Here is a 24246-nt window from a genome sequence, read left to right as displayed (position 1 = left end):
TTTAAGCTAATATAAAAGAAAATTTGAAATTGGAAATCATTCGCTGCTAGTAGGCATGGATTTTGTTAGGGCACAATAAAATAGGCATTCCGAAGTACGCTTTTAAAGAGAAGACTCTGTGACCTTTCAGACGTGTTTCTTAACTCTCTCCTCTCACATAGGGATTCTCAAGCTTCTTTTATGGCTCTTGCTGGTTCTAAGAACCATCGAAGGTCTGAGAAAAGGGACTGGGGCTGGAGCAGGGGGAGGGTAGAAACCCAGTACTGTTCCTGGAATTACGAGCTTTTTTCCCCCTTCCCTGTTTATCTGTTCTGTACCACTCAGCTGTTCTCTGTTGCACAGAAATAAAAGTTTAGTTTAAAAAGTATGTTAGAACAAAGCTGCAGAAATTGCCTGGAATTTCCTTCATTTTCAGCCATCTGGCTTTCATTGCTCGCTTCGTTCCCCTCCTCCGCATACGTTTACCAAATCTTTTCAACACACACTGGCCAAGCTATCAAATGCTTATAATTAATAACAGTCATATACTTTTTTTTTTAAGGTAGTACTTTCTGGTTTTCTTTGGGCTGCTTGTGTCATTGCTGTTATAAACCAGGGAGGTCGTCAATAATGCTTAATGATTAAGACTTAGTTGAATATAAATAAATCGAATCAAATTTAAGACCTGAAATTTAAAAAAGTTTCCTTTTAAACTAGAAGTATTTGTCACCAAAAAAAGAGAAGGTGAGAATGCATCTTCATGAGTACCAATGACGACTTTGGACATGAGGAAACGAAGAATCCAAAAAAGTGTATCACCTCTTGAAAGTCAGATAGCTGAAAATGCCACATTAGAATTTGATCACAGGTCTAGATCTATCTTGTTGGTTCTTTTATTTTGGTGTCTCAGGATGTGAACGATCTTTAGCGTATATAACTAAGTGGAAAAATACAGTTGCCAAACTATATGCCATGAGATTTCATTTATAAAGGGAAAAAACCTTCTATATTGAATAAGTTCATATATCTATGTAAATTCATAGAAAAAGATCCAAAAGGCTATGGAGCAAATCATTAGCAATGGTTATCTCTGGGGAGAGGAAGGAACTGGAATTATAGAATACAGTGGTGAAAGGGGAGTGTGTACCTTTCGGAATTTCTTGATAACTTCTGCTGTGCTTGAGTTTTAAAGAATGAGAATATCTATGCATTACTTACATAACGCTTAGAACACTTTTCTTGTTGGGATCAGGAGGCTGACCTCTTCTAAAGATGGATCTGAGCTCCGTTATGGCTATTTCTCCCTTGAGCTGGTCTCGTTCACCACTGGAGGGCTGGTAGGATGGTGTGGCTTCTAGACACACAAATTACTCAGGTAGTGGTAACAGATATTTTTCTTCCTTGTAATGATACCTTCTTTGCCATCCACTTTGATGGAAAATTCTCACTGGCAGCTCACAAGCAAAAATGGTCCTAGCTTCTTTTCTTTTCTTTTTTTTAATTCTCAGAACTGGGGGAGGGAGGTGGACATGTGAGGATTTGCTACTTAACTATCTTGCGTCAAGGCAAAGTTTGGCCTTCTGACAACCCCCCAGCGGTAGGGATGGTCCCCAGCGGGTGGCTTGGTATCCCTTATCTTCCCTTCCTCCCTCTTTTAGTGGTGCCCAGCATCTGTTGTTCCCATCCTCATGTCCAGATGCCTAACATTTAGTGCCCACTCATGAGTGAGAACATGTGGTATTCAGATTTTTATCTGTCTATGGCCGTACCACCCTGAAGGTGCCCGATCTCATCAGATTTTTGTTTCTATGAGAGTTCCCTTAGAATGACTGTCTCCTGCTCATCCATTATGCAGCAGAGGACATGACTTTGTTCTTCTCTGTGTAGTACTCCATCCTGTATATGTACCACATTTTCTTTATCCAGTCCACCTTCGATGGGTATCTGGATAGGTTGCATATTTTTGCTATTGTGGATAGTGCTGCAATAAACATATACATGCAGGTGTCTTTTTTGTAGAGTGATTTGTGTTCCTTTGGGTATAGTCCCAGGAGTGGGATTGCTGGGTTGAATAGTAACTCTATTTTTAGTGCTTTGAGATATTTCTACACTGCTTTCCACACAGCTTGAACTAGCTTACACTCCCACCAACAATGTAGAGGTGTTCCTTCCCTTTTCTCCACAGCTTCATCAACACCTGTTTATTTGTTTTGTTTTTTGACTTTTTTGTTGTTGTTGTTGAGTTGGAGTCTCACTCTGTCGCCCAGACTAGAGTGCAGTGGCCGCTCCCAGCCACCGCAGCCTCGACCTGCTGGGCTCCGGCCTCAGCCTTCCAAGTAACCGGAATTACAGGCATGTGCTACCACGACCGGCTGATTTTTTGATTTATTGTAGAGATGAGGTCTCGCTGCCCAGGCGGGTCTCGAACCCGTGGGCTCAGGCAATCCACTCACCTCAGCCTCCCAAAGGCACAGGATTACAGGCTGAACCACCAAGCCCGGCTGTTTTTTGACTTTTTAATGACAGCCATTCTGTCTGGTGTGAGATAGTATCTCATTGTAGTTTTGATTTCCATTTCCCTGATGATTACTGATGCTGGTCTAATTTCTTTCTTTCTTTCTTTTTTTTTTTTTGAGTCAGAGTCTCACTCTATCACTCAGGATGGAGTACGGTGGCACACTCATGACCACCTCAGCCTCGACCTGCTGGGCTCAGGTGATCCTTCCGCCTCAGCCTTCCAAGTAGCGGGAACTACAGACACATGTCACCATGCCTGGCTAATTTTTTGATTTATTGTAGAGACGAGGTCTTGCCAAGTTGCCTAGACTGGTCTTGAACCCCTGGGCCCAGGCAATCCTCTCGCCTCCACCTCCCAAAGTGCTGGGATTACAAGTGTGAGCCGCAGCACCTGGCTGGTGTAATTTCTTATGGCCAATTTTAGGTAAAGTTGTGACGGGATTAAGGTCTGTCCTCTATATACTCCCTTCCATCTTTCTACAACAATCAAACTGCTCCCTGAGTAACGTTAAAAACTTACTCAACCTCCATCTGTCCCTCCCTTCCATGAACACTTGCCTTTGTATTCTTAATTTGGGGAAACTTCACCATATATAACTGATAACATCAAGGGTTATGATCCTAAGGCTATTTACATTTTATTTATTTTTAAATTTTTATTATAAAGGTGTGGGGTGCAATTCAGGGTTAGGTATATAAACATTGATCATGCAGGTACCCCTGTTGATGAGGTATGCCCCTCCCTCCCCTAGCAGTTTCCCTCAACTGCCAATCCCACCCCCCTCCCCTGACAGTTTTCCACTACTGTCAATTGCTTTCTTATGCATTATAATTGTTCAAGGTCCACTTATGAGTGAGAACATATAGAACTCTGTTTTGTTTTTGTGATAAACCACTGAGTGTGATCGGCTCCAAATCCATCCAGGTTGCTGCAAAGTCCTTATATTTGTCCTTCTTTATGGCTGCATAATATTCCATCGGTGGGAACGCAAACTAGCACAACCTCTTTAGAAGACAGTGTGGCAATTTCTGAAAGAACTAGAAATTGACCTTCCATATGACCCAGCAATTCCCCTATTGGGAATATACCTGGAGGAACTAAAATTATTCTGCATAAAAGATACCTGCACAGGTATGCTTGTTGCAACTCTATTCACAATAACAAAAACATGGAACCAACCATGTTGCTCATTGAAGCTGGACTGGATTTTAAAAATGTGCTATTTATATTTTAAATTGGCATTTCAAGCCTTAAGATCAGCATTGGAGAAAAAGCTCAGCATGTAGGAGAAGAGGGATCTTATGGATGGGAGCATGGAGAGGAGAGATAGCACTGAGGTCTTCCCAGTGACTGGTCTACACACTGCTACTTCTACATTTGGCCCTAGTGCCTCTACCTCACTTATCCAATACATGCTTAATAAGTGTGTCAAACATTATACTAGGTACTAGGAATAGAGAGAGGAGGATTAAGACAGACTGATATCAAGAACTTTCCAATCTAGTCCTCTTCAATAGAAAACCACTATTTTAAAAATGTGTCCTAAAAAAAGTAGGTATTAACACACACACACACACACACACACACAACACGTACTGTACACATACACAACCTGAAACAACCAGAATACCTCCAGCTACCTTCAGCTTTAGAACACATCCTTCCTGCTGTGAAAACTATATATAAGAATGTATCTGCTGGCTGGGCTTGGTGGCTCAGCCTGTAATCCCAGCACTTTGGGAGGCCAAGGCGAGTGGATTGCCTGAGCCCACGGGCTCGAGACCTGCCTGGGCAACTTGGTGAGACCTCGTCTCTACAATACATCAAAAACTAGCTGAGTGTGGTAGTGCGTGCCTGTAGTTCCGGCTCCTTGGAAGGCTGAGGCGGAAGGATCGCTGGAGCCCAGCAGGTCAAGGCTGTGGTGACCGGGAGCATGCCACTGCACTCCAGTCTGGGTGACAGAGTGAGACTCCAACTCAAAACAAAAACAAACAAGCAAGCAAAAAATGTATCTGCCTAAACCGGGTGAAAGCTAAATATGTGCTTCGGATGCAAACTCTGCCATTACACAGAGTAAGTCAAGAGAAGCCAAGTTCAGTCTTAGAAAGATGGCCCAGACAAGAAGAGAAGTGGTTTCCCAATTGCTGTTCAGTAGGACTAACAACTGCCTAACCAGGGGCCACCTCTCAGAGATAAATGCTCAGTGACCAAGACTTGACATATCATTTCTTTATGTCTCACAGAAAATGCTAAGGTATTTTTCACATGCACAGATAACAGCTCAGATCAAGAGACCAGAAGACAACGAACAGAGACTTGTAGCCTATCAGAGGACACACCACAATGTACAGGGAACACTAGATCATGGGGAATAAGAATTGTGAATTAAAGACTGAAATTACTCCCAACTGAATAGAGGTTGTGTGAGAAAGCAATTAGGCCTAACACTATTAGGCCCCTACCAGACACATCTGCTCTTCTGTGTGGCACATCTTACACCAAGGAGAAGAGAAGGAGAGATTTTCCCCAGATGTCAGATTGAAACATTTCTTAGGAGAGGCACTGCTATGCATCGATCACTTCTAAGATGAAAATCTACTTTGGCTCTTGATGGGAGTTGAAGAGAGTGAGTCATATCGGGCCACTGCCCCCTTTATTGTTTTAATTACTTTCCTTCTACAAATGCTCAACTGTGTATGGTCGGCCCAAGAAACCCCCGCTGTGCCCTGTAAAAGGTTTCGCCTATCCATCTGACAGTTGGCTATTGGGAAATCAAAGAATGAAGTTTATCTGGAGCAAACTCAACAATGTTAAGTCCAACAACAGTCCTTGTCCCTGAGTCCATGGAAAGGTCATAGAATAAATTAACCTTATGTAATTGAACCATAGTTAATACTCTGAGGATAAGAAAAACATCTTGTATCCTGTTCCTTTTGCTGCTTAAAGTAGGGTTTGGGGGTCACAAATTCTAGGGTTTTTTTTTTTGGCAAGTCCCAGATACTGACTCTTTGGCATCGCTTCAGTCACCATAGCATCTGGGTGTCCTCAAAACACTAGAATCTGGGTAGAAAGACTCTTCTTGTTTTCCAAATGATGGCTAATTGGCAGAACTGAAACGACAGCAATGATCAGCGCAAAGAGGCAGGAGTAGCTATCTAATGCTTTTGCCTACAATAAAGAATCGTGGGATATTTGAGCAGGGCATGGTGACCTCATATCACCTCCTACAACCAATTCATTTTGCAGGTGTGAAAACATACAGAGCAGACACCCTGCCCCAGGCCACACAGCTAATTGGTGACAGAGAAAGGATGAGAAACTCGGCCTCCCGCTTGCCTAGCCAAGGGCCCTACAGACTGTCCATGCTGAATCCCCACTGATTCTCCTACTCGGGCTGACTGTAGTCAAACAGAAGAGTTTGTACTCTTTGCCCATGCACTTAGGTCACAGGCTCAACCAACTGGAGAGCTGTGACCTTTGGACAGAGATGTGGAATCAGGTGGGACAGGGATAGAAACAGAGATTACCCAGGATTCCACGCACTGGATCTGAGCTTTTCTTGGGCCAGCACTTGACTCTATTTTGCTGGCTGCTATTCTCATGGGTGGGTGCTTCTCCAAGCAGTGGCTGACTGATATTTCTGGTTGCCTTGGGGAAGGTGGTACTAGTGTTCCTCTTAACCTCTGGATTTGAAGAGCGGAAGCCCAGGCCTACCATTCAGATCAACATACAGAACAGCTCTGATGACGAGCAGGAGTGTCACTATGGGATCGTGCCTCCGTCTGATTAGACTTCAAAACCTGGTCCTCTTCAATAGAAAGCTACTGATAGATTCTAATAGTCTGTACCCTCCAAGTCCCAAAGAAAGGAATCTAGTTGGCTGAGAGAACAAGCAAGCGTTTCAGCTTTACCAGCAAATTATTGTTATGCCTGAAGGCAACATACTGCTTCTTACATGACACGTTTTGCAGAAAGAGAAGAAATGTCATGCAGAACGAGCATTCCCCTTTTTATCTAGGGTCTGACCTTATCCAGTAACATTCTTCATCCCATCAGCTGATTTGAAAAATCTAGCTTTGGTTCTTAAACATCTCTCTTCCAAACCAGATTCATAGATGGATTTGCTCAAAAAGAAGTTATCTAAAAGGCAAGTCTGTAAAGATACCATCAAATTGTACGGACTGAAGCAGTGATTGCATTGATTAACTCAATCAAGGCTATAACTCAGGGCTGGGTAATAATGAGACCCAGGCAAGGCTGAACAATGACATGCTCTAATTGATTTTACGCATGTGGAAGGACACGCCCCCTCGCCCTCGAGCATGCTATAATTAATCTGCATGCTGTGTGCATACAGATTTCACAGTGGATCAATTATACCACCCAGATGCTTCAGTTCTATGTACCCTGCAATTCACAAGCTGGTTCATTATTACAGTGTGAGTTCTTGGGACACAGGTTAAAATGTGGCAGAGCCCATGAAGCCTGTGGTCAATTCCTGTTCCCTTCAGGGGAAAGCCAACTGTGTGGCACGTGCAAATACCAGCCTCAATGCATGGGGCCTCTGGACTCTGGCATGACCACTGATTGGGCTGGAATTCCAAAGCCCTGGTTTCAATTAAACGTAAGTGGATTTGACTAAAAGTTTGAACTGATGCTAATTGGTTTTCAAAACACTGGGTAACAATAAGTGTTCTGGTCTTGCCCATGGAAAGATGCACCCAGTTCTGCACACACTCCTGGACAGCTGGGCAGGCAACCCGTCCCCTACCTTGCTGGGCAAGGATCCAAATTGCAGGATTTCAGGAGCTGTGGGGGCCGGCGGTTGGTCACGCACAGGTTCTCATCGGCAGGCTCTCGAGACTGTTTGTTCAGGCAGCTTACCACAGCCTCCTGGACACCTGTGTACAAATCACACTGTCAGGCCAGAGTGCAGAGTGGGCGTGTGTGTGTGTGTGTGTGATGATGAAGTGAAGACAAGGAAGCTGGTGGGAGGTCTCTGTGATCTGCAGGACTCTCGCTGCATGTCAGAGACGGCAGTTTAAAGCCCAGTACTGCCAATCCTGTCAAGCATCACTCGATCTGGGAGAGGGTGCTCATAAGCTTGGAGCCTCTGTAAGTATGCCCCTTGAGAAGGGCGGCTCCTCCTAAAAGAGAAACTGCTACCAATACTGTTGAAATGCTTAAAAAATGTCACCAAGCTATAGCCACCAATGCTAAAATGTGGTAATTTCACACATAAGGAGCACAGGGTGACCAAAAAAAAAAAAAAAGGCCCCAAAGATCTTCACACGTTGTATTTTAATCAATAGGAGATTGTTGCATTTGGAAGGGACAATCCCAAGGCCATGTTTTAATATCAAAAGTTCTATAAAGTGCTGTGTTCTTAGGGCCTAGCATCCCAGGACTCCAGCCTTTGCTGGTTTTCTTCCGATTCTGGTTCATTTCTTTAGTGACCTAAGGCAGCTTTGGAAGTTGGAATAAAGAAAGAGAATAAATGGCATAATAACTATAGCCATGGTAAACAACCTTCCCATGGACACCCACATGCCCTGAGTCAGCGCTGGTGACAAAGGACTTTGGGCAGTGACTGGCACAAGGTTACTTGGTAGGTTTTCCAAGGTGGTCTGCAGGACCCTTGTGGAGACTTTTACGGAGCAGGGAGGCATTTAAATGGGTAATGCAATAGCCCGATATTTCAATCTGGTGCTCATGATTATAATAACAGTACTTAACATCTACAGATTACCCGTGATTGGCCAGGTACCATGGGTAGGAGCTTGATGTATCTTTTCATCCTCTCAAAAACTCTACAAGGTAAGCATTATTTTTATCCCCATTTTACAGATAAGAAAACTGAGACTTAGAAGGTTGAAACGGTTTGCTCAAGGTCATACAGTTGCTAAATGGCAAAGGTAGCTATGTCCTTAAGTGCTGACTGACAGCATTAACGTTTAAAAATACTAAGAGGCCATCATATCTGCCTCCCTGGAGATCTTCAGGAATAACCTAGACATTTGTCTGGAATCATTTCAGCAGAGTTCAGTTTAAGGGAAGAGGCAAGCCAGACATGCTTGCTAATTTGCTTTTGGCCATACATAGATGTGTATATAAAGATGCCTACATTTAAAGACATCTATCTGTAGTTAGATATTTGTATAGAGCTGTAGCAGAGTCTGGGACTATTGGCTATATTTATAAATACACACACATTTTCTTCCTTTGTTTTCTGCATTGCTTCATCAAACAGTACCTAATGTAATACGGTGGACCCATCATGTTAGTCCTGTGGCTGATTTCCTCCTATGTTCTCCCAAGAAGTCATCACCCAAATGGATGGCTAATGCTTCCTAAGTTGCTGTGACTCTGACTTAGGTCACTTAGCAAGACTATCATTCAAAAGTGACACCTCAAAGCCAGAGTCAAATCACTTTTCTTTCTTCCTTGCAAAATCTGCTAAATCAAACATTTTTTTTTTTAAAAAGTAGTCACAATATATACCCTGTGGTCATGATGGTCTCTTTTCCATTTTCTTTTTTCCTTTTTTTAATGAGCCACAACATTTAATTGAAATAAATCATGGCCAGTTCAGGGTGGAGCATTTGAGATTTATACCGGACATTCAAATTACTCTATCATTTTCTGTAATGCTGACTACAGGGTGTTCTCTTGGCTGCAGCTGGGATGAGCCATCTGAAATTCATGGTATGATGATATAGCCAAACACTTCATAAGAAATTGTTGATATCATCACTGATTCTTCCCACTGGAGCAGTCTGACATTATTAAGGTAATGATGACTAGTCACTGGTGGTAGCTTTCCATTCTATGTGGTTCTCTTAGACATACAGTTTTCAATTCATTTGGCTATTTGGTAGTATTCAAGAAAGTGTTACACGCCTTACTTGAAAGTGCCTGCTTCAGGAGCGTGTGAGGGTGTGTGGTGTTGTGAACCGCGTCTCTACTTTGTGAACTCTTTGTCTGTAGAATGTGGGCCCTTCCAAGACTGCAAGAAGTAGGGACAGTAAGGACTACATTGCTAGAAAGGCATTAATAACCTCTCCTCTTAAACATGTAAAACACAGATTTACATTACCCCAAACCAGTAATCCTAGCTCAATGATAAAAATAACCTATGGGTGGCTAAGTGCTGAGATTACGAGGCATTCCAGAGTTACTACGTTCTAATCTAAAGTATTCCAAAACAAGGTACTAGGCACCCTCAACACTGTGTATTAAATCTCTATTGTCATAGGGACCAGTTGCCTCAGCATTGTTTTTTTTTAATATTTTATTTTTTATTTCAATCCCATCCAATTTTGCTCATGTTTGCAAATATCTTGGCCCCTGAGAGCAATTTTTTTTTTTTTTTGAGTCAGTCTCACTCCGTCACCCAGGCTGGAGTGCCATGGCACACTCACGGCCACCCCAGTGTCGACCTGCTGGGCTCCAGCGATCCTTCCACCTCAGCCTTCCAAGTTGCCAGAACTACAGGTAGGCGCTACCACACCTGGCTCATTTTTAATTCATTGTAGTGACAAGGTCTTGCCGAGTTCCCTGGGCTGGTCTCGAACCCGCGGGCTCAGGCAATCCACTCGCCTCGGCCTCCCAAAGTGCTGGGATGACAGGCTGAGCCACCGAGCCCGGTCTGCCTCATCATCCTTAGGTGGGGCTGGGGTGGTAGGGGAAACTAAGGACAGAAATTCTTCCATAGTTAAGGCGTCTTTGGGGCCAGCCCTGTGGCCAAGACAGTGCATTTTTGTGGGATGAATGAATGCAGTGGCTAAAGGGCGGGGCATGCTAAGCATAGCCTGTGATTGAGGCTAAGGGGAGGTGAGAAACGACGTCTCCGTCTCGGGACAGGAACCTGGAGGGAGGAAGCGGCCCTGGAATGGGGATTGTGGGAAGGTGGAGGACTGAAGATCTGAGGGCTTCCCCTTGGAGTTCACAGTACAGTTCGTTGGCCCAGGGGAGGCAGCAAGGCTCCTCCCTGAAGTTAGCGTGTCAAGTTCGTGCTCTTTCCAAAAGAGTTAATGGATGCTCTTAGAAGGACATTTTAAACTGACAGAGAACATATGTTGAAGCACCATGCTTTGTGAATCTGGATTTTCCTTGCTTGACAGAAGCAAAAGGAGAGAGGACTCATAAGGAAAAGGGAGTAACAGGTACATGGCTTCACTTGTCCTTCATTTTGGCTGAAGTCAATTTCAAGTTTTTCCTCAGCTGAATTTTCACGTGGATTTTACTGTCTAGGAGCTCAGTATAATAAAGACGATCAGGTTCAAGACTGCTCTCCTTGATAACTCCTGTCCATTCACATATGAGAAATTAAAATATCACAAGGAGGTGACACAGGACACAGATTTGAACAGGTTAGGCTCACTTTCAGTCTTCCAGAAAATGGAATTTTCAGTGTTTATATCTCCCAGGATAGCATAATTGTTACACGATATTTGATGACAGCTCAGGGAAACACAGCCACCAACTACAGACTAAATGACTAACTAGTTCCTTCTGGTTGCTACCTCTGCTAGGCAAAAGGTTACTTTTGTGTCTGTACAGTTTCATCTCTTGAGATTATAAAAAAATACAATTAGCCTGACCAGCCTTACAACCCAAAATTGGTTTAAAATCTATTTGTTAATCCTATACGTTTTGGTTTGGTTTCGGCAAAAACAATTGAAAATAGATATAACCTTATGGGTTATATTTTAGCTAAAGATCAAAGTTGGGAATACAATAAAATGTTACTGCCAAACAATGACTTGAAAATATACATGCCCCATATAGTGAAATAATTTTAGTGCATATTGGCATCATATGGACCATATAACCCAAGTACTTTGGAATTTTCAACTCTAACATTTTAGGCGTAAATATATTACCTTGGCACAGGACATAACTGTAGGTAAGTGTGCTTCATTGTTGACATTTAAAGACCTAAAATATTTCAGTAACTTTACCCTGCCTTGGATATAAAGGGTGTAAAATTTATGTTATACAAAAACACCCAGTTCCTATAGGTAGAGATCAATTGTATTCAAACATCCAAATTTTATTTCTACATCAATATCTTCTGAAAACATTTTAAATTAAATACATTCCACATACACTTTGAGTTTTATACCTCTGGCTGGTCAGCAGAATGGTTAGACTCTTAAAAGATAAAGGTATCTGATTATTTATATATTCCATTACTACTCTATTTTTTCCATCTGTTCATAAAGTTCCAGGCTTGACTTGTAACTGGGAACCATAACTGAAGGATCATAAATAATTTTTTTTTTCAAAGCACATTTGTTTTAGACGAGAAATAACGATCATTCAATTCAGGTGATCATGAAAATTGGGGACAAAAGCCCAACCAACTACATTCTGAGTCATTCGTTATACTGGAAAGAAGCAACTTCAGCCACTGGCTATGGCCTTTCCGCCTGACCTCTCAGTTCCTGCCCAGGCTGCAGAAATCAGCAAAGCTAATTTAACTTCCCCCTCATTAAGCATGAAAGAAAAGATGTCCTCAAAGCGAATGAAGAGCACCATATGAACACAGTTACATTAGCTGAGTTCCAGGAAGCTATCTTCCAGAACCATTTGGAAGAATTTAGGTTTTAAAACACCAGGGCTCTCCATTAAAACACGTCAGAATTCCATGGTCTGAAACTGGAGGATGAGGAAACAAACAAGAACTCAAAGTCAGGACTATGAAACACTCATGAAAAGGCCTGCTGGAGAAAATATGGATTCTTTGCTAGCGCTTGTTCCACTGTTCAGTTCTTTTCAACTCCCTGTGAATAATGTGGGCATGTGTAACCTTACATTCTCCCTCATGACAAAACATGTATCTTCAAAGGGTTCCCAAAATGACACGGTTTAGAAAACAGTTTTAAGAAATAATTAAGGGCTGGACGCGGTGGATTACGCTTATAATCCCAGCACTTTGGGAGGCCGAGGCAAGAGGATTGCCTGAGACCGCGGGTTTGAGACCAGCCTGGGCAACTTGGTGAGACCTCATCTCTACTTAAATCAAAAGAGTAGCTGGGCGTGGTGGCACGTGCCTGTAGCTATTTGGAAGGCTGAGGTGGAAGGATGGAAGGATCACCGGAGCCCAGCAGGTCGAGGCTGCAGTGGCCGTGAGCATGCCACTGCACTCCAGCCTGGGCGGCAGAGTGACAATCAGACTCAAAAAAAAAAAAAAAAAAAAAAAGAAAAGAAAGAAATAATTAAGTTAAATAAGCATCTTTGCTGGTAGTGCAGAACCTCATCAACATCTCTCTTGGGAGTAGATGTGGGAGACAGTGGCAACATGAATCTGATGTATTTTCTACAGTGGAAAGAAAGATCGCAGTCTTGAAGAATTGACCGTTGACCCCCATACCCTTCCCTCCCACTGCAGTCCTATTAATGACATCTGAAAATAAAGAAGCGCTGACTCTGCTATTCTATCACCGGGGAGTATACCTAAGAGAACCACGTGAATACATGGAAAACCTTGAACATTAGTTAACTAGTACTCAGAATCAGAAAGCATCAGGAATTCTCTAGCTTCTTAAGGAAGTGTGGCTTCAGGGAAAGACACTAGGCAGAGAAAGAAAAGCTGCAACCTAGTGCCAGCTCTGTCACTTACTAGTGACATTCTGTTTCTTTGCATCTTAGTTTTCTCATCTGCAAAATGGGGGTGGGGTCAGACTTTGATCTTTCGACTACTTCTCAGCTCCAGGTAACCACTGTGTTTATTACCCTTTATGTTTCCTTCCCTATATATAAATATGTATATGCTTGGGATGTCAGCTGATTCCATTAGGAGGTCTCTAACTTGTTCTTGAGAATCGCAGGAGGCTTTGCTGTGTTGGGTTCACACCACGTGCGCTGAGGTAAGGGCACAGATCAATAAAACTGAATGTGGAGAGCATTGCCAGGTCAGCGTCAACTGTGTTTCTCAGCCAGATACACGATACGTTGCAAAACATCAGAATGACAACCGCAAGCAAAGGCATTCGTCGAACTGACCACTCGCAGCTGACAGTCTGAGAGCCACTCGAGCCCAAAGAGAACTACATCTGTGTTTCATTCAGTATGCTTTTACATTTAGCATGGCTGCCTCCCCCCGCGTCCCACCCCTTATCCTTCTTGGACTAGAGGCAACATGACCCAGTTGCACGTAGAGAGAGAAGAGACAGAGAAAGGGCAAGCAGACGGTGGGAATCTGAGCCAGAGCGCCCCTTCTTACCTCCTCCACAGGACTCGGAACACTTGGTGAACCCCTCATATTCCCAGTCATACAGCTCATCGAAGTCCTGCAGGCCGCCGAAGAGCCCATCTGTCCCGTCTGGGCTGAATTCAGGAATTTCCCCGTGGCAGGGTCCCGCATAACAGGCACGCTGGGATGCCGGCTTGGGCCCTTCACACTCGTCAACAGGCAGGTCAGCCACGGACTGGGAGAAAGACAGGAGCACCTGGCACCTGACTATTCGCACCTGGGTCCCCACGCCACAGGTGACAGTGCAGGCCGACCAGGCATCTGGGATGAATCTGCAGTCAACAAGCAAACAAGAGGACAGGGTGAGAAGCCCCAGGCAGGAGGCCACGGGGGACGTGAGGGGTTGCATCCCATCTGCCTCCTGCGCCCGGAGCTGTCCCAGGATGTGCTCAGGCCTCCTCCAACCTGTCCTGTGATGGTGCTTCTGTTTGGTTCATAAGCTCGTTTGCCATTGCTCCTGGATTGCTTGCTTTGTGAAAGTCACATGAACTCCCAGCTGTAAGACATTCCAGCCCGAGACCACCTGCTTACTCCCTGCATTGCACCCCCAGTGGCTGCTCTTCCAAGCAGGGAATTGGTGGTTTCTTCCCACTCTAAATCCCAGCACTTGTGCCTCTTGCAAGATGCTGGCTATTCTTATATCAGACTAATACAGATACTAAAAACTATAACAAAATAAGCCCTTGGAGATATTTAAGGAAGTCTTAAAAAAAAAAAAAAATCTGGGTCTCATATTCTGTAACTTTCTTTGCTTAATGTTCTTCTCAAGATTTATTTATATGTATAAAGAGTTTTTTTTGTAAGTTTCCAAGAATGGTACAAAGTCTCATTCCTCACACATTCTTTGAATTAGTCTGAACTCCAATTCCTTTTATATCATAGAGAAAAGCCACGCTACAAATTTAAATCCACAGGCATTCCACAGTAAACGAGAGGTTCTGCATTCATACAAGCATGTTCAACGTCCTTCACACCCCTTCCCCTGAAGATTCTCACACTAGTGAGAATTTGTTTTTCTCTAGAATGTAGGAAAATATTCAAATCCCCCAAAACTCCCCCCGAGGCCATGATTAATCAGTCATAGACATAACTGCAACAACCTTGAGAGGGGTCTCGGAAATAAAGTCCAGAGGGAACCACAGACATTTTCAAACAGTTAGTATAATAATTCAGAGAAAGAACTTTAGGACAATTTAAAAAATTTTTTCCACGAGCCTATTGCTGTCTCATAAAGAGTTGTGCTGAGGAGGCATGCAAACCTGGCTCCTTAACCTTGACTTTGGCAGTAAATGAAAGAACTGATAAGAAGGTTAGAGCATAAAATCCTAACAAGTGTAAATGGTTCATCTCTAGTTCAGAGAAATGGAAATTCTAACAGCAGACCAATCCAAGTTTTCAAACTGGAAGAAACACAACAAAGATGTTTCCTGGGCCCAAGCCTGGGCTTCACGTGGAACAGAAGTGGTCTGCTCAAGTAAGCAAGACTTCCCCCAAAGCAGTACACAGCACACTCTGAGGCACGGCGAGAGACCCCTCAAGAAGGGGCTGCCCCAGCTACCTTCACAGAGCCATCCCCCAGAAGAGAACAAAGGTCACCACACAACCCTGCCAGGAAGGCAGATGAGGATGGAATGGCCACCCAGATTTATTCCCAAGAAATTCTCATCACACTTTCACCTCCCTCTCATGTTTTTGATTTCTTTTCTCCATCTTCTGCACCTAGAGAACTTGGGGGAAAAAATAGTATCCTGAAGATTAAAAAGTCTTGTCTTTAAATAATGCCACCTGCAAAAGTTTAGAAAAACAAAACTAAAATCTGCACTCAAAACCATGTTTACCCTCTTATTACACATTCACATACACCTGCCTGGCTCCCAGAACATGAATCAGGACAAATATACAGGCATTGAATTTTACAACACAGGTGTAGACATAAAGAAAACTGTACATTAAACTATTTTGAATATAAGGACGACACAAAAACAAAAGGTTAGCCTGCCAACTTTGACAACTGTGTGATGACTAATGCTTCTTTAATAATGTAGTAACAAGTTTTGTTTTCAGATCAGAAGAATTGAAAGATATCCAAACAAACAAATACCTGTACCCTACTTGCTTTTCCTATGCAGTAGGGATTATTATCCTGTCACCTGTAAAGGTGACATTACAATAGATCAAGAGCCAGCCAGTTTTTCCTGTAAAGGACCAAAAAAAAAAAAAAAAGTATTTTAGATTTTGTGGGCTCTGTGTTCTCTCTTGCAGCAACTCAAATCTGCCATTGTAGTATGAATCATGTAAACAAATTAGTGTGGCCCTGTTCCAATAAAGCTTTAGTTATAAAAAGGTAGGGGATGGAATAGTGATGGAAAGGTCTGAATTTGGCCTGTGGGCTATAGTTTTCCAACCCCTGCTGTAGAATCCGAACATTTGGTAGAGATACCAAACACACTGATATCCACAGACACTCCTCAAACTTATTTTAGGTCTTAGTTTCCATCTCTTTCCACATACGTAAGCTTATAGTACGACAAGTAGCCAACTTGATTTATGTTTTCAAAGTGAGTCCCAGATGAAATCTAAAATATAAATGATGTACAAACTGGGCCCTTAGCTCTCCTCGCCTACAATGTGAATGACCGTACTTGATCTCTTTCCAGAACCAGGAAGATATACCAAAGCCACACAAAGTAGAAAGGGTATGATACTGAAGCCCCATGAACTTGTTGTAGTGGCTGAAACATGTTTGTTTTAAAGCAGCATGCTTAAATTTAAAAAAATAGATATAAAACAAATATGTATGCACATATATGTGCTTATATACTTGTGTATGTGTGTATTTTTTTTAAAAACTATCTGGACATTTAGGGTTAAGAGTAAAAACAATAAACATCTGCTTTATGTCTCCCAAGTGAGAGCTTTATCAAATGTAAAACAGCCTCACTGGCTTATCTCCCAATCCACTATCCTCAGGTCTTCATCAAGTTCACACCAATTAAAAACAATTTGGATTCTAAGTAGTGCTGTCCTTTGGCAGTTGTCTTAATTTCTCTAGTGCATACAGTGTATGATATAATATATTCTCTCTTGTTGAAGGCAGGAGATTATGTTTCAAAAGAAAAATATCTGATAGTGCAAATGGCCAAATGAATAATAACTGTTTTTCTTACGAAGCTTTTCCCAAAGTCCCTAGATCTCCCAACTCTGTATTTACTATCTTGAGTTTTCTGGCCACAAGTGGGAGGAAGCAAGGTCAGTGAGAGGGCAGGCAAGTGAGTTAGGAGGTTTAATTTCAATGTTTCAAAGTCTCATCTTGAATAGCACTTTCTGGGTTAGATCCTCTAAGCTGGGACCTTTAAAATGAAGTGCAATCTTTTTTGTTTTGTTTTTAAATCAGTATGTTAATCATTCTGATGTGCAAATAGACAATGAAAATGTTCTTATTATGAAAATGTAATTTAGGTAATTAAAAATTCTTTTTGCTAGCAGCACCACTGTTGGATGAATGAAGAATGGCTTGACAAGCGAGTTCTTTTAAAAAATGACTGTACTTGATCTCTTTCCAGAACCAGGAAGATATACCAGGCTCAGTGGCTCAACCTATAATCCCAGCACTTTGGAAGGCCGAGGTGAGTAGATAGCCTGAACCTGAAGGTTCGAGACCAGCCTGGGTAACTTGGCGAGACCTCGTCTCTACAATAAATAAAAAATGAGTTGGGTGTTTTAGCACACGCCTATAGTTCTGTCTACTTGGAAGGATGAGGTGGTAGGATTGCTGGAGCCCAGCAGGTTGACGCAGGAGTGGCCATGAGAGTGCCACTGCACTCCAGCCTGGGTGACAGAGTGAGACTCCGACTCAAAACAAAGAGTGTAAACTCCAGAAGTGTCTGAAATGATTTTTACATTTAGTCTTCCTATCTCCAGAAAATTAAAAACAAAACCAAACTGTACCTGGTAAATGAATGACTTATGCTTCTGTCTGGTCTCCTATTAGCAAGCTGAATTATTCATTTCATTATCAAAAAGTATATGCTTTCATTAGAAGAATTACTATAGTCTCTTTTATGAAGTAGAAAACAGAGACAATAAAAATCACTTGTAAAATCCCTGTGATTTAGTTTATTAGTGACTATTAAAGAGTTAGAAGCATGCACTGAAACAAACAAAACAATCACAATTAATATACCACTCAACAGAAACAACTGACTCTTGGTTAATTAGTCTCCTGTCACCACAGATATTAGCCAGAGTTAGGCTCGAGTTGTACGTATCCATGATCTGTAACTAATATATTTAATATATCCTTTTCTCCCATTACTTTCCTCTCTCTTCCTTTCTGATAAATGCTTGTTTTTAAAAAGCCACTGGAATTATTCAAAATAAGATTAGCTTTTTATTTTGATGCTTGGGGCTGTTGCTAGCCTCATACCTTAGTTTCAAAATGCAAATTGAAATGTGCACGAAATCACATTAAAAGACTCAACTTTGGTATAGTTTTCAGTCTTATTACATTTTGTGCTGAGTCAATAGGAGTAGTGGATTTCTCTTTACCTCTTTCATACAGTGTCTATTTGGGTAAGTGTGGTGGCATGATAGTAGGGTGAGGAAAGAGAAGGGAACAGATGGAATAGTGTGTGGGAGAATTATGAAAAACTTTAAAATAAATCAAGAAGATTACTAGATAACCCATTAAGTGCATCATTCTTGGTTATCTCAGCCTTTTAATGGCTTAGAGCTATTTTGTCACTCTACAAGTGGAGAAAAATGAATAGCGCAAATGATTCTTGTCCACAGAAATGTAGATTGTGTCTAGTGGATTGCAATTGATTGTTGCCCCATGGATAGACCTATTTTGCATCTATTCATAAATGCACTTCAGTATTCTTATATGTATGATATATATGTGACTAGATATGTATGATCTTTTAACATTTCCTTTGAATTGGTTGTAACATCTTATAGGTTCCCTCATTAGTTAATGAGATAAGTAAAATCTTTGATAGATGCTCATTTTATATTTGCATGAGAATGATGGGTTTTCCCTTTTAAAAATTTTATCATTAACTACTATTGGCCATGAGGGATCTGGAAAATAGTATATTGAAAAAATAAAATATTGTATAGGTAATTCTACTCCAAATTAACCAAAAAACCTTTTACATAAATATATCATTTGGGAGGCCAAAAAATCACATGCTTTATTGGTAATAATATGCTCTTCCATATCGCCTCATCTTATTTTTATCTCAACCTTCCATCTTCTTATCCTTTTTCCTTAATTTTGAAAAGTTGGTTCTTCTAATTCTGGGCAATCCTTGAAACATTAATGGTTCAAAATCTTTAGGAAAAATGCAGTTACCTAAACCTAAGCTGAGCATTTGGGCATCTGGAGAGGCATTTAGATAAATGGCAAAAAATTGCCGCTGCATGAGAAAAAAACTTGGAAAAAGGAAAGGAAAATACCTTCTTTCTACTTCTGTTTTCACCTATTTCCCACTTTTACCTGAGATCACTAGTTCACTAGATCTCATGTTAAAACTCTAGTTCTTTTATATCTCTCAATGAAATTGAAAGGGAAGATTTTTTTAACTCTTCAAAGTAAGTAAACAGAAAACCTTTGGAATGCCACAAAGGGAAGGCAACTCTTCAACTGAACTACTTTAGGAATATTAGCATTATTTATAAAATCTACAATACTAAGGCAAACTTAAAATGATTATTTAACATTATAGGTGGAGAATTAAAGTTTTGGGACAATAGTTATCCAAAATATCCCTCTACATTTACTTAGAATCACACCTAAATCATTCCAAATAAATGAGAATCTAACTTATTAGGAAAGATCTTTACTCAAAGATACTTGATCTGAATGTGGAATTATGAAAATATTTCTCTACTGCTGTTGTTAGTTTACAACTCTCTGGAGCCACAAATAATTCATGCTAGTTATGCAACTCATATGGAGGTCTCCAAGCAAAAAAATCTCAAAGGTGCCCTGGACATCACTTCCCAAAACATCTGACAGCACCACTTCTTTTCATAGATTCCTCAAATCCTTAGATAACATGCTCAGGCTATGATGGGTCTTCAACACTGTAAGGTACCTCAGTAGCATAATCAAAAACAGAATAATCCTGGAAATTAACATAACAAAACAAATGACAATTTTGAAGCAGCCCCAATACAACTACAGAGTTTGAAAAAAAAAAATTCATTGGCTGTCTCTAATGGTGTTAACCAGTAGTCATTTGAAGGAAGAACCTAATTCTAAAACATACTAAGGCAGTATTGGAAGAGCTATATTTGGAGGCATTTTGCAAGTAGCAGACTTTATTTTCTCATGATAATGATGATCTTTTAGGTTCTTTGAGAAGGAGCTGACTGACATCTAAGGCCGTGCCACTCTGAACCCACCCAATCTCGGAAGCTAAGTGGGGTAGAGCCTGGTTAGTACTTGGATGGGAGAAGTAGTTTGCCTTTCCGTAAGAATGCCTCAGTGTCTTTCTTGCAGTAATACTCTGTGCTAGAAGTGGGGTGGGGGGGGGAGTAAAGCTAACTGCACGAAAGAGCACATTTTCTGTTCAAAGAGACTTTATATTAGAAGGAAATATTGCGGGGGATGAGTTCTCTGAAAGTTCCAATTCATCCAGAGACGACTGAGCTCTTTTAAAGCCTGGGAAATCATATATTTGAGTACTTTGTTGATGTCATTTTGCAGTTGTGTCCAAATCTTTCTCTGATATGATTCCGGACAGGACATCAGAAGGAGTCTTTCTAAAGAAGGGACATTGTTGACCATCAGGAGATTGTTCTTCTTTAACAGTAAGAGAAAAGTCAGGAGAAAGACAGTTATTAGTTTATAAGGATATTGGTCTCATATTATCTGCTATTCTTGAAGAAACCAGTCCCTGTCTGTCTTGGTCCCTGTAGCATTCAATGCAATTGACCATCACTTTCTTCTTAAAAGACTTTCTCCTCTTGAATTACATGACACAAAACTCCCTTGGTTTTCTTCTCTGGCCACTTCTTTCTAAGTCTCCTTTTCTAGTACTTCTTCTGTACTCAAATTCTAAATATTGTGTGTCTCAGGGCTCAGCTTTGTGCTTGTCTTCCAATGTGTTTGTCAAGGTTTCCTAGGTTTTTCAGGTACAGTCAGGGCATGGGACACTCACAAGTACCTAATCTTTAGTCTAGCAATGTTTTCTTTGAAAAGAGTTAATAGTAATCTATTTATCAAACCTTATATAGTGCTTCTTATATGCCAGACACTATTCTAAATGCTTTATAAATATAGGTCATTAAATCCTAACACAAACCTGATGGGATGAAAATGATCATTATCCTAATTTAATATATAGATGAGGAAACTGAGACAGAAGTCACACAGCTGGAAAGGATTCATGCTCTTAACTACTCTGCATTGCTATCTTTTCTTCTTGAAATTTTTACTTTTATGTTTCAATGTCCAAAATGGAACTATTGATTTCTAATCTTCTGTCACAGCAAATGATTCTACTAACCAACCAATTGCTCAAGTTAAAAAAAAAAAAAAAGAGTTATTTTTGACCCTTCAATTTCCCTTACCACTCACTTCCAATCAATTGCCAAATTCGGTAAATTCTCCCTTGAAAACATGTCTTAAACTTGTTTACTTCATTCCATCTCCACTACTAATACCCTGATATAACAATAATAGTAGCTAGACATTTATACTTACACATTTTAGACATTTTATATAGATAATTCATTATGACATTGTTGGGAGATGGGTACTGTTAGAAACATAGTGAAATGAGCAAAAGAGATCACTGGTGGTCTTTTCAATGAAATGCTGGCATAGTCTAGCAGATTTTCAGATTTGATTTTATGAAATTTTGAGTGTCTGGTTGTCCCTGGCTAGTCTGTTCTGCAACTCCATAAGGAGAAGTTTCCTTGTAGTGGACTGGTGATGATACAGATGTTTCTTGCCCATGATATAAATTTTTTCTGTTCATGTCAAATGCAAACGCTTTTGTCGGGTAGCAAATATAAGCTTCTAAGTCCGATTCTCAGTGGAACTAGTTTTAACATCTTACTGGTTTCCTTAATTGCTCAGGAGTTAAGTACAATTTTGGACATGTGAACATTTTATATTTGCATGAGAATTATGATTGCAACTTTTTAAAAATTACATTTTTTTTTTTTTTGAGTTGGAGTCTCACTCTGTCACCCAGACTAGAGTGCAGTGGCCGCTCCCAGTCACCACAGCCTCGAGCTGCTGGGCTCCAGCGATCCTTCCGCCTCAGCCTTCCAAGTAGCCGGAATTACAGGCATGTGCTACCATGCCCGGCTGATTTTTTTTTTTTTTTATTGTAGAGATGAGGTCTCGCTGCCCAGGCGGGTCTTGAACCCGCGGGCTCAGGCAATCCACTCACCTCAGCCTCCCAAAGGCACGGGATTAGAGGCTGAGCCACCGAGCCCGGCTTAAAAATTACATTTTCATAATACTATTTTCATCCCAATTTCTAAATGATAAGATTGAGTCACAGAGAGATCCAAGACCACACTGCAGTGTAAATGGAGGAGTCAGGATTCAAACCCTGGCAGGCTGTCTCCACCACCAGTGCTCTTCACCACCTCACTGACCTGCTGCTTGGGCTGCTGTGTATACCATGATCCCTGACGCCAACACCATCTCTCTGATGGACTACCACAACAGCCACTGGTCTGAATTTTTCCTCTGTTACACCTTAGGGATCCATTCTTCACAGTGTAGCCAGGGGATCTTAAAAGGCAAAGTTTTTGTTTTCTACGGCTCCCAGAAAAGAAATAAACTCTCTGCCAAGGTTACAACGCAACATTCTCCATCTTCATCTTCCACCATTCTCTTCTCAGTCACTACGCTTTCTGGCCTCGGAGTCTTCTTTCACTTCCCTCTGTGTGTGAAACAATTTCCTGACTCCAGTTTTGGCAGGTATGGGGTGCTCCCTGGATAACCCCCACTCCCTTCTCTCAGCTTGGAATAACTTCCACTCATCCTTCCGGTCTCTGTGTACTTCTCCTTTCTCATAGAGGACTTTCTTGACCCCTAGACTTATGAGGTCTCCTGTTAGATTCTCTTAGACCACCTTTTCATTTTCTTAGAGAGGTTACCTGTCTTTGATAATCATAATGTAAATCTTTATGTAATAACCATCTCCCCTTCACTAGACCAAATCTCAATGAAAGTAGAACTTCACATAACAGGAGCTCAACAGGTATTTTTTCAAATGAATACATGAATTGATAAATAGGAGGTAAGTGTTGATGTTATGAATGGCTTGGTGTTAGGCATGTTCTTAGACCCAAAGACTGTAACCAGTCAGGGTGAAGAGGCAACGGCCTGAAAAACTCTGAGAAATTAGATCATACTTTTCTGTTCTAAGCATTGGCATGAGGAAACTCAAGTCTCTTCCTGTTGTAGGACTTACTTCTGGTCTTTGAAGGTTGCATACCAAAATTTAGTATCTGGAGTAGACTTGCTCCTTTATATTTCTTATACCTGTCCTTAGGCGGTCTGTGCTGACCTCATTTCATCTTGAGGAGTTGTTGGGTAATCATATCACTTGAGGCAAGTTGAAATTCTATCACACTTCAATTAAATATCAGTAAAAATGATATTTTATAGGAAAAAAAGGCCTTGGGGCAGTTTTGAGACAGGTGACTTCAATAGTTTTTACATGACTCTGATCGAACACTGCCTTATCATCCCAGCAGCTACTCAATAGTGAGGGTTCAGGAACATTTTGGAATTATCCTAGATTAGAAGAACGCAAGGAAAACACTCTTTTATCTGCTCTTTAAAACTCAACATGTATACAGTTTGAGGAAAACGGGAAGACAGGCTGCTAACTGTGTATGTAGCAGATACAAATGGAGATAATTATTTCTTCACAAATAGAAAATGAGGATAGGATACTTGTTTCAGATTTTTTGTTTGCTTTTCTGACTTGTATGAACAGAATATGATTTGAAAGTCTGCTTTTTTTTTTTTTTTAAAGGCTAACCTATTTAAAAAACACATCCCAGGGACTCAGATACTATCATAGCTTGCAACGTTATCAGTACATTTGTAGTTCTCAATACCAGATTTCTATCTCTTATTTTAATATCCTAGTCTTTGTTGAGATATTCAGAATATATAGTTCTCAGCCAGGTGTGGTGGCTCATGCCTGTAATCCTAGCACTTTGGGAGGCCGAGGAGGGAGGATGGCTTGAGACCAGGTATTTGAGACCAACCTGGGCAACTTAGCAAGAACTCATCTCTACAAATAATAATAATAAATATGTAGTTCATAACACCAGAATGAAACTTTTAATGCATTTAATGCATATTATTTTCCCTGACTTAGATAGAGATTTAAAATATTATAAACTCAGAATGCTTTTACTATTTCATCTTTACATGGATTAAAATTAGTTTATCTTATAATTTTGTGAAGGTTTCTTTCCCTTAATTCAACAAGTTTGGCAA

The 24246-nt window shown here is 41.1% G+C and overlaps 1 protein-coding gene across 1 annotated transcript in view; it reads right to left on the bottom strand.

The window, feature by feature from the left end:
* ADAMTSL1 (ADAMTS like 1) overlaps nucleotides 1-24246 on the bottom strand; it is a 431341-nt gene that overhangs the window by 186720 nt on the left and 220375 nt on the right. The window contains exons 14-15 of the mRNA XM_021715583.1: nucleotides 13728-14029; nucleotides 7269-7398 (exon numbers count right to left, since the gene is read on the bottom strand). Coding sequence (XP_021571258.1) covers nucleotides 7269-7398; nucleotides 13728-14029 — 432 coding nt within the window. The remainder of the gene's footprint in view (nucleotides 1-7268; nucleotides 7399-13727; nucleotides 14030-24246) is intronic.

Source organism: Carlito syrichta, unplaced genomic scaffold (genome assembly GCF_000164805.1).
Source record: "Carlito syrichta isolate Samal-C Ts95f unplaced genomic scaffold, Tarsius_syrichta-2.0.1 Scaffold307203, whole genome shotgun sequence".
Lineage (NCBI taxonomy): Eukaryota > Metazoa > Chordata > Mammalia > Primates > Tarsiidae > Carlito > Carlito syrichta.
Note: the sequence above shows the minus strand (reverse complement) of the source record. Positions and strands in the feature narration are given on the sequence as shown.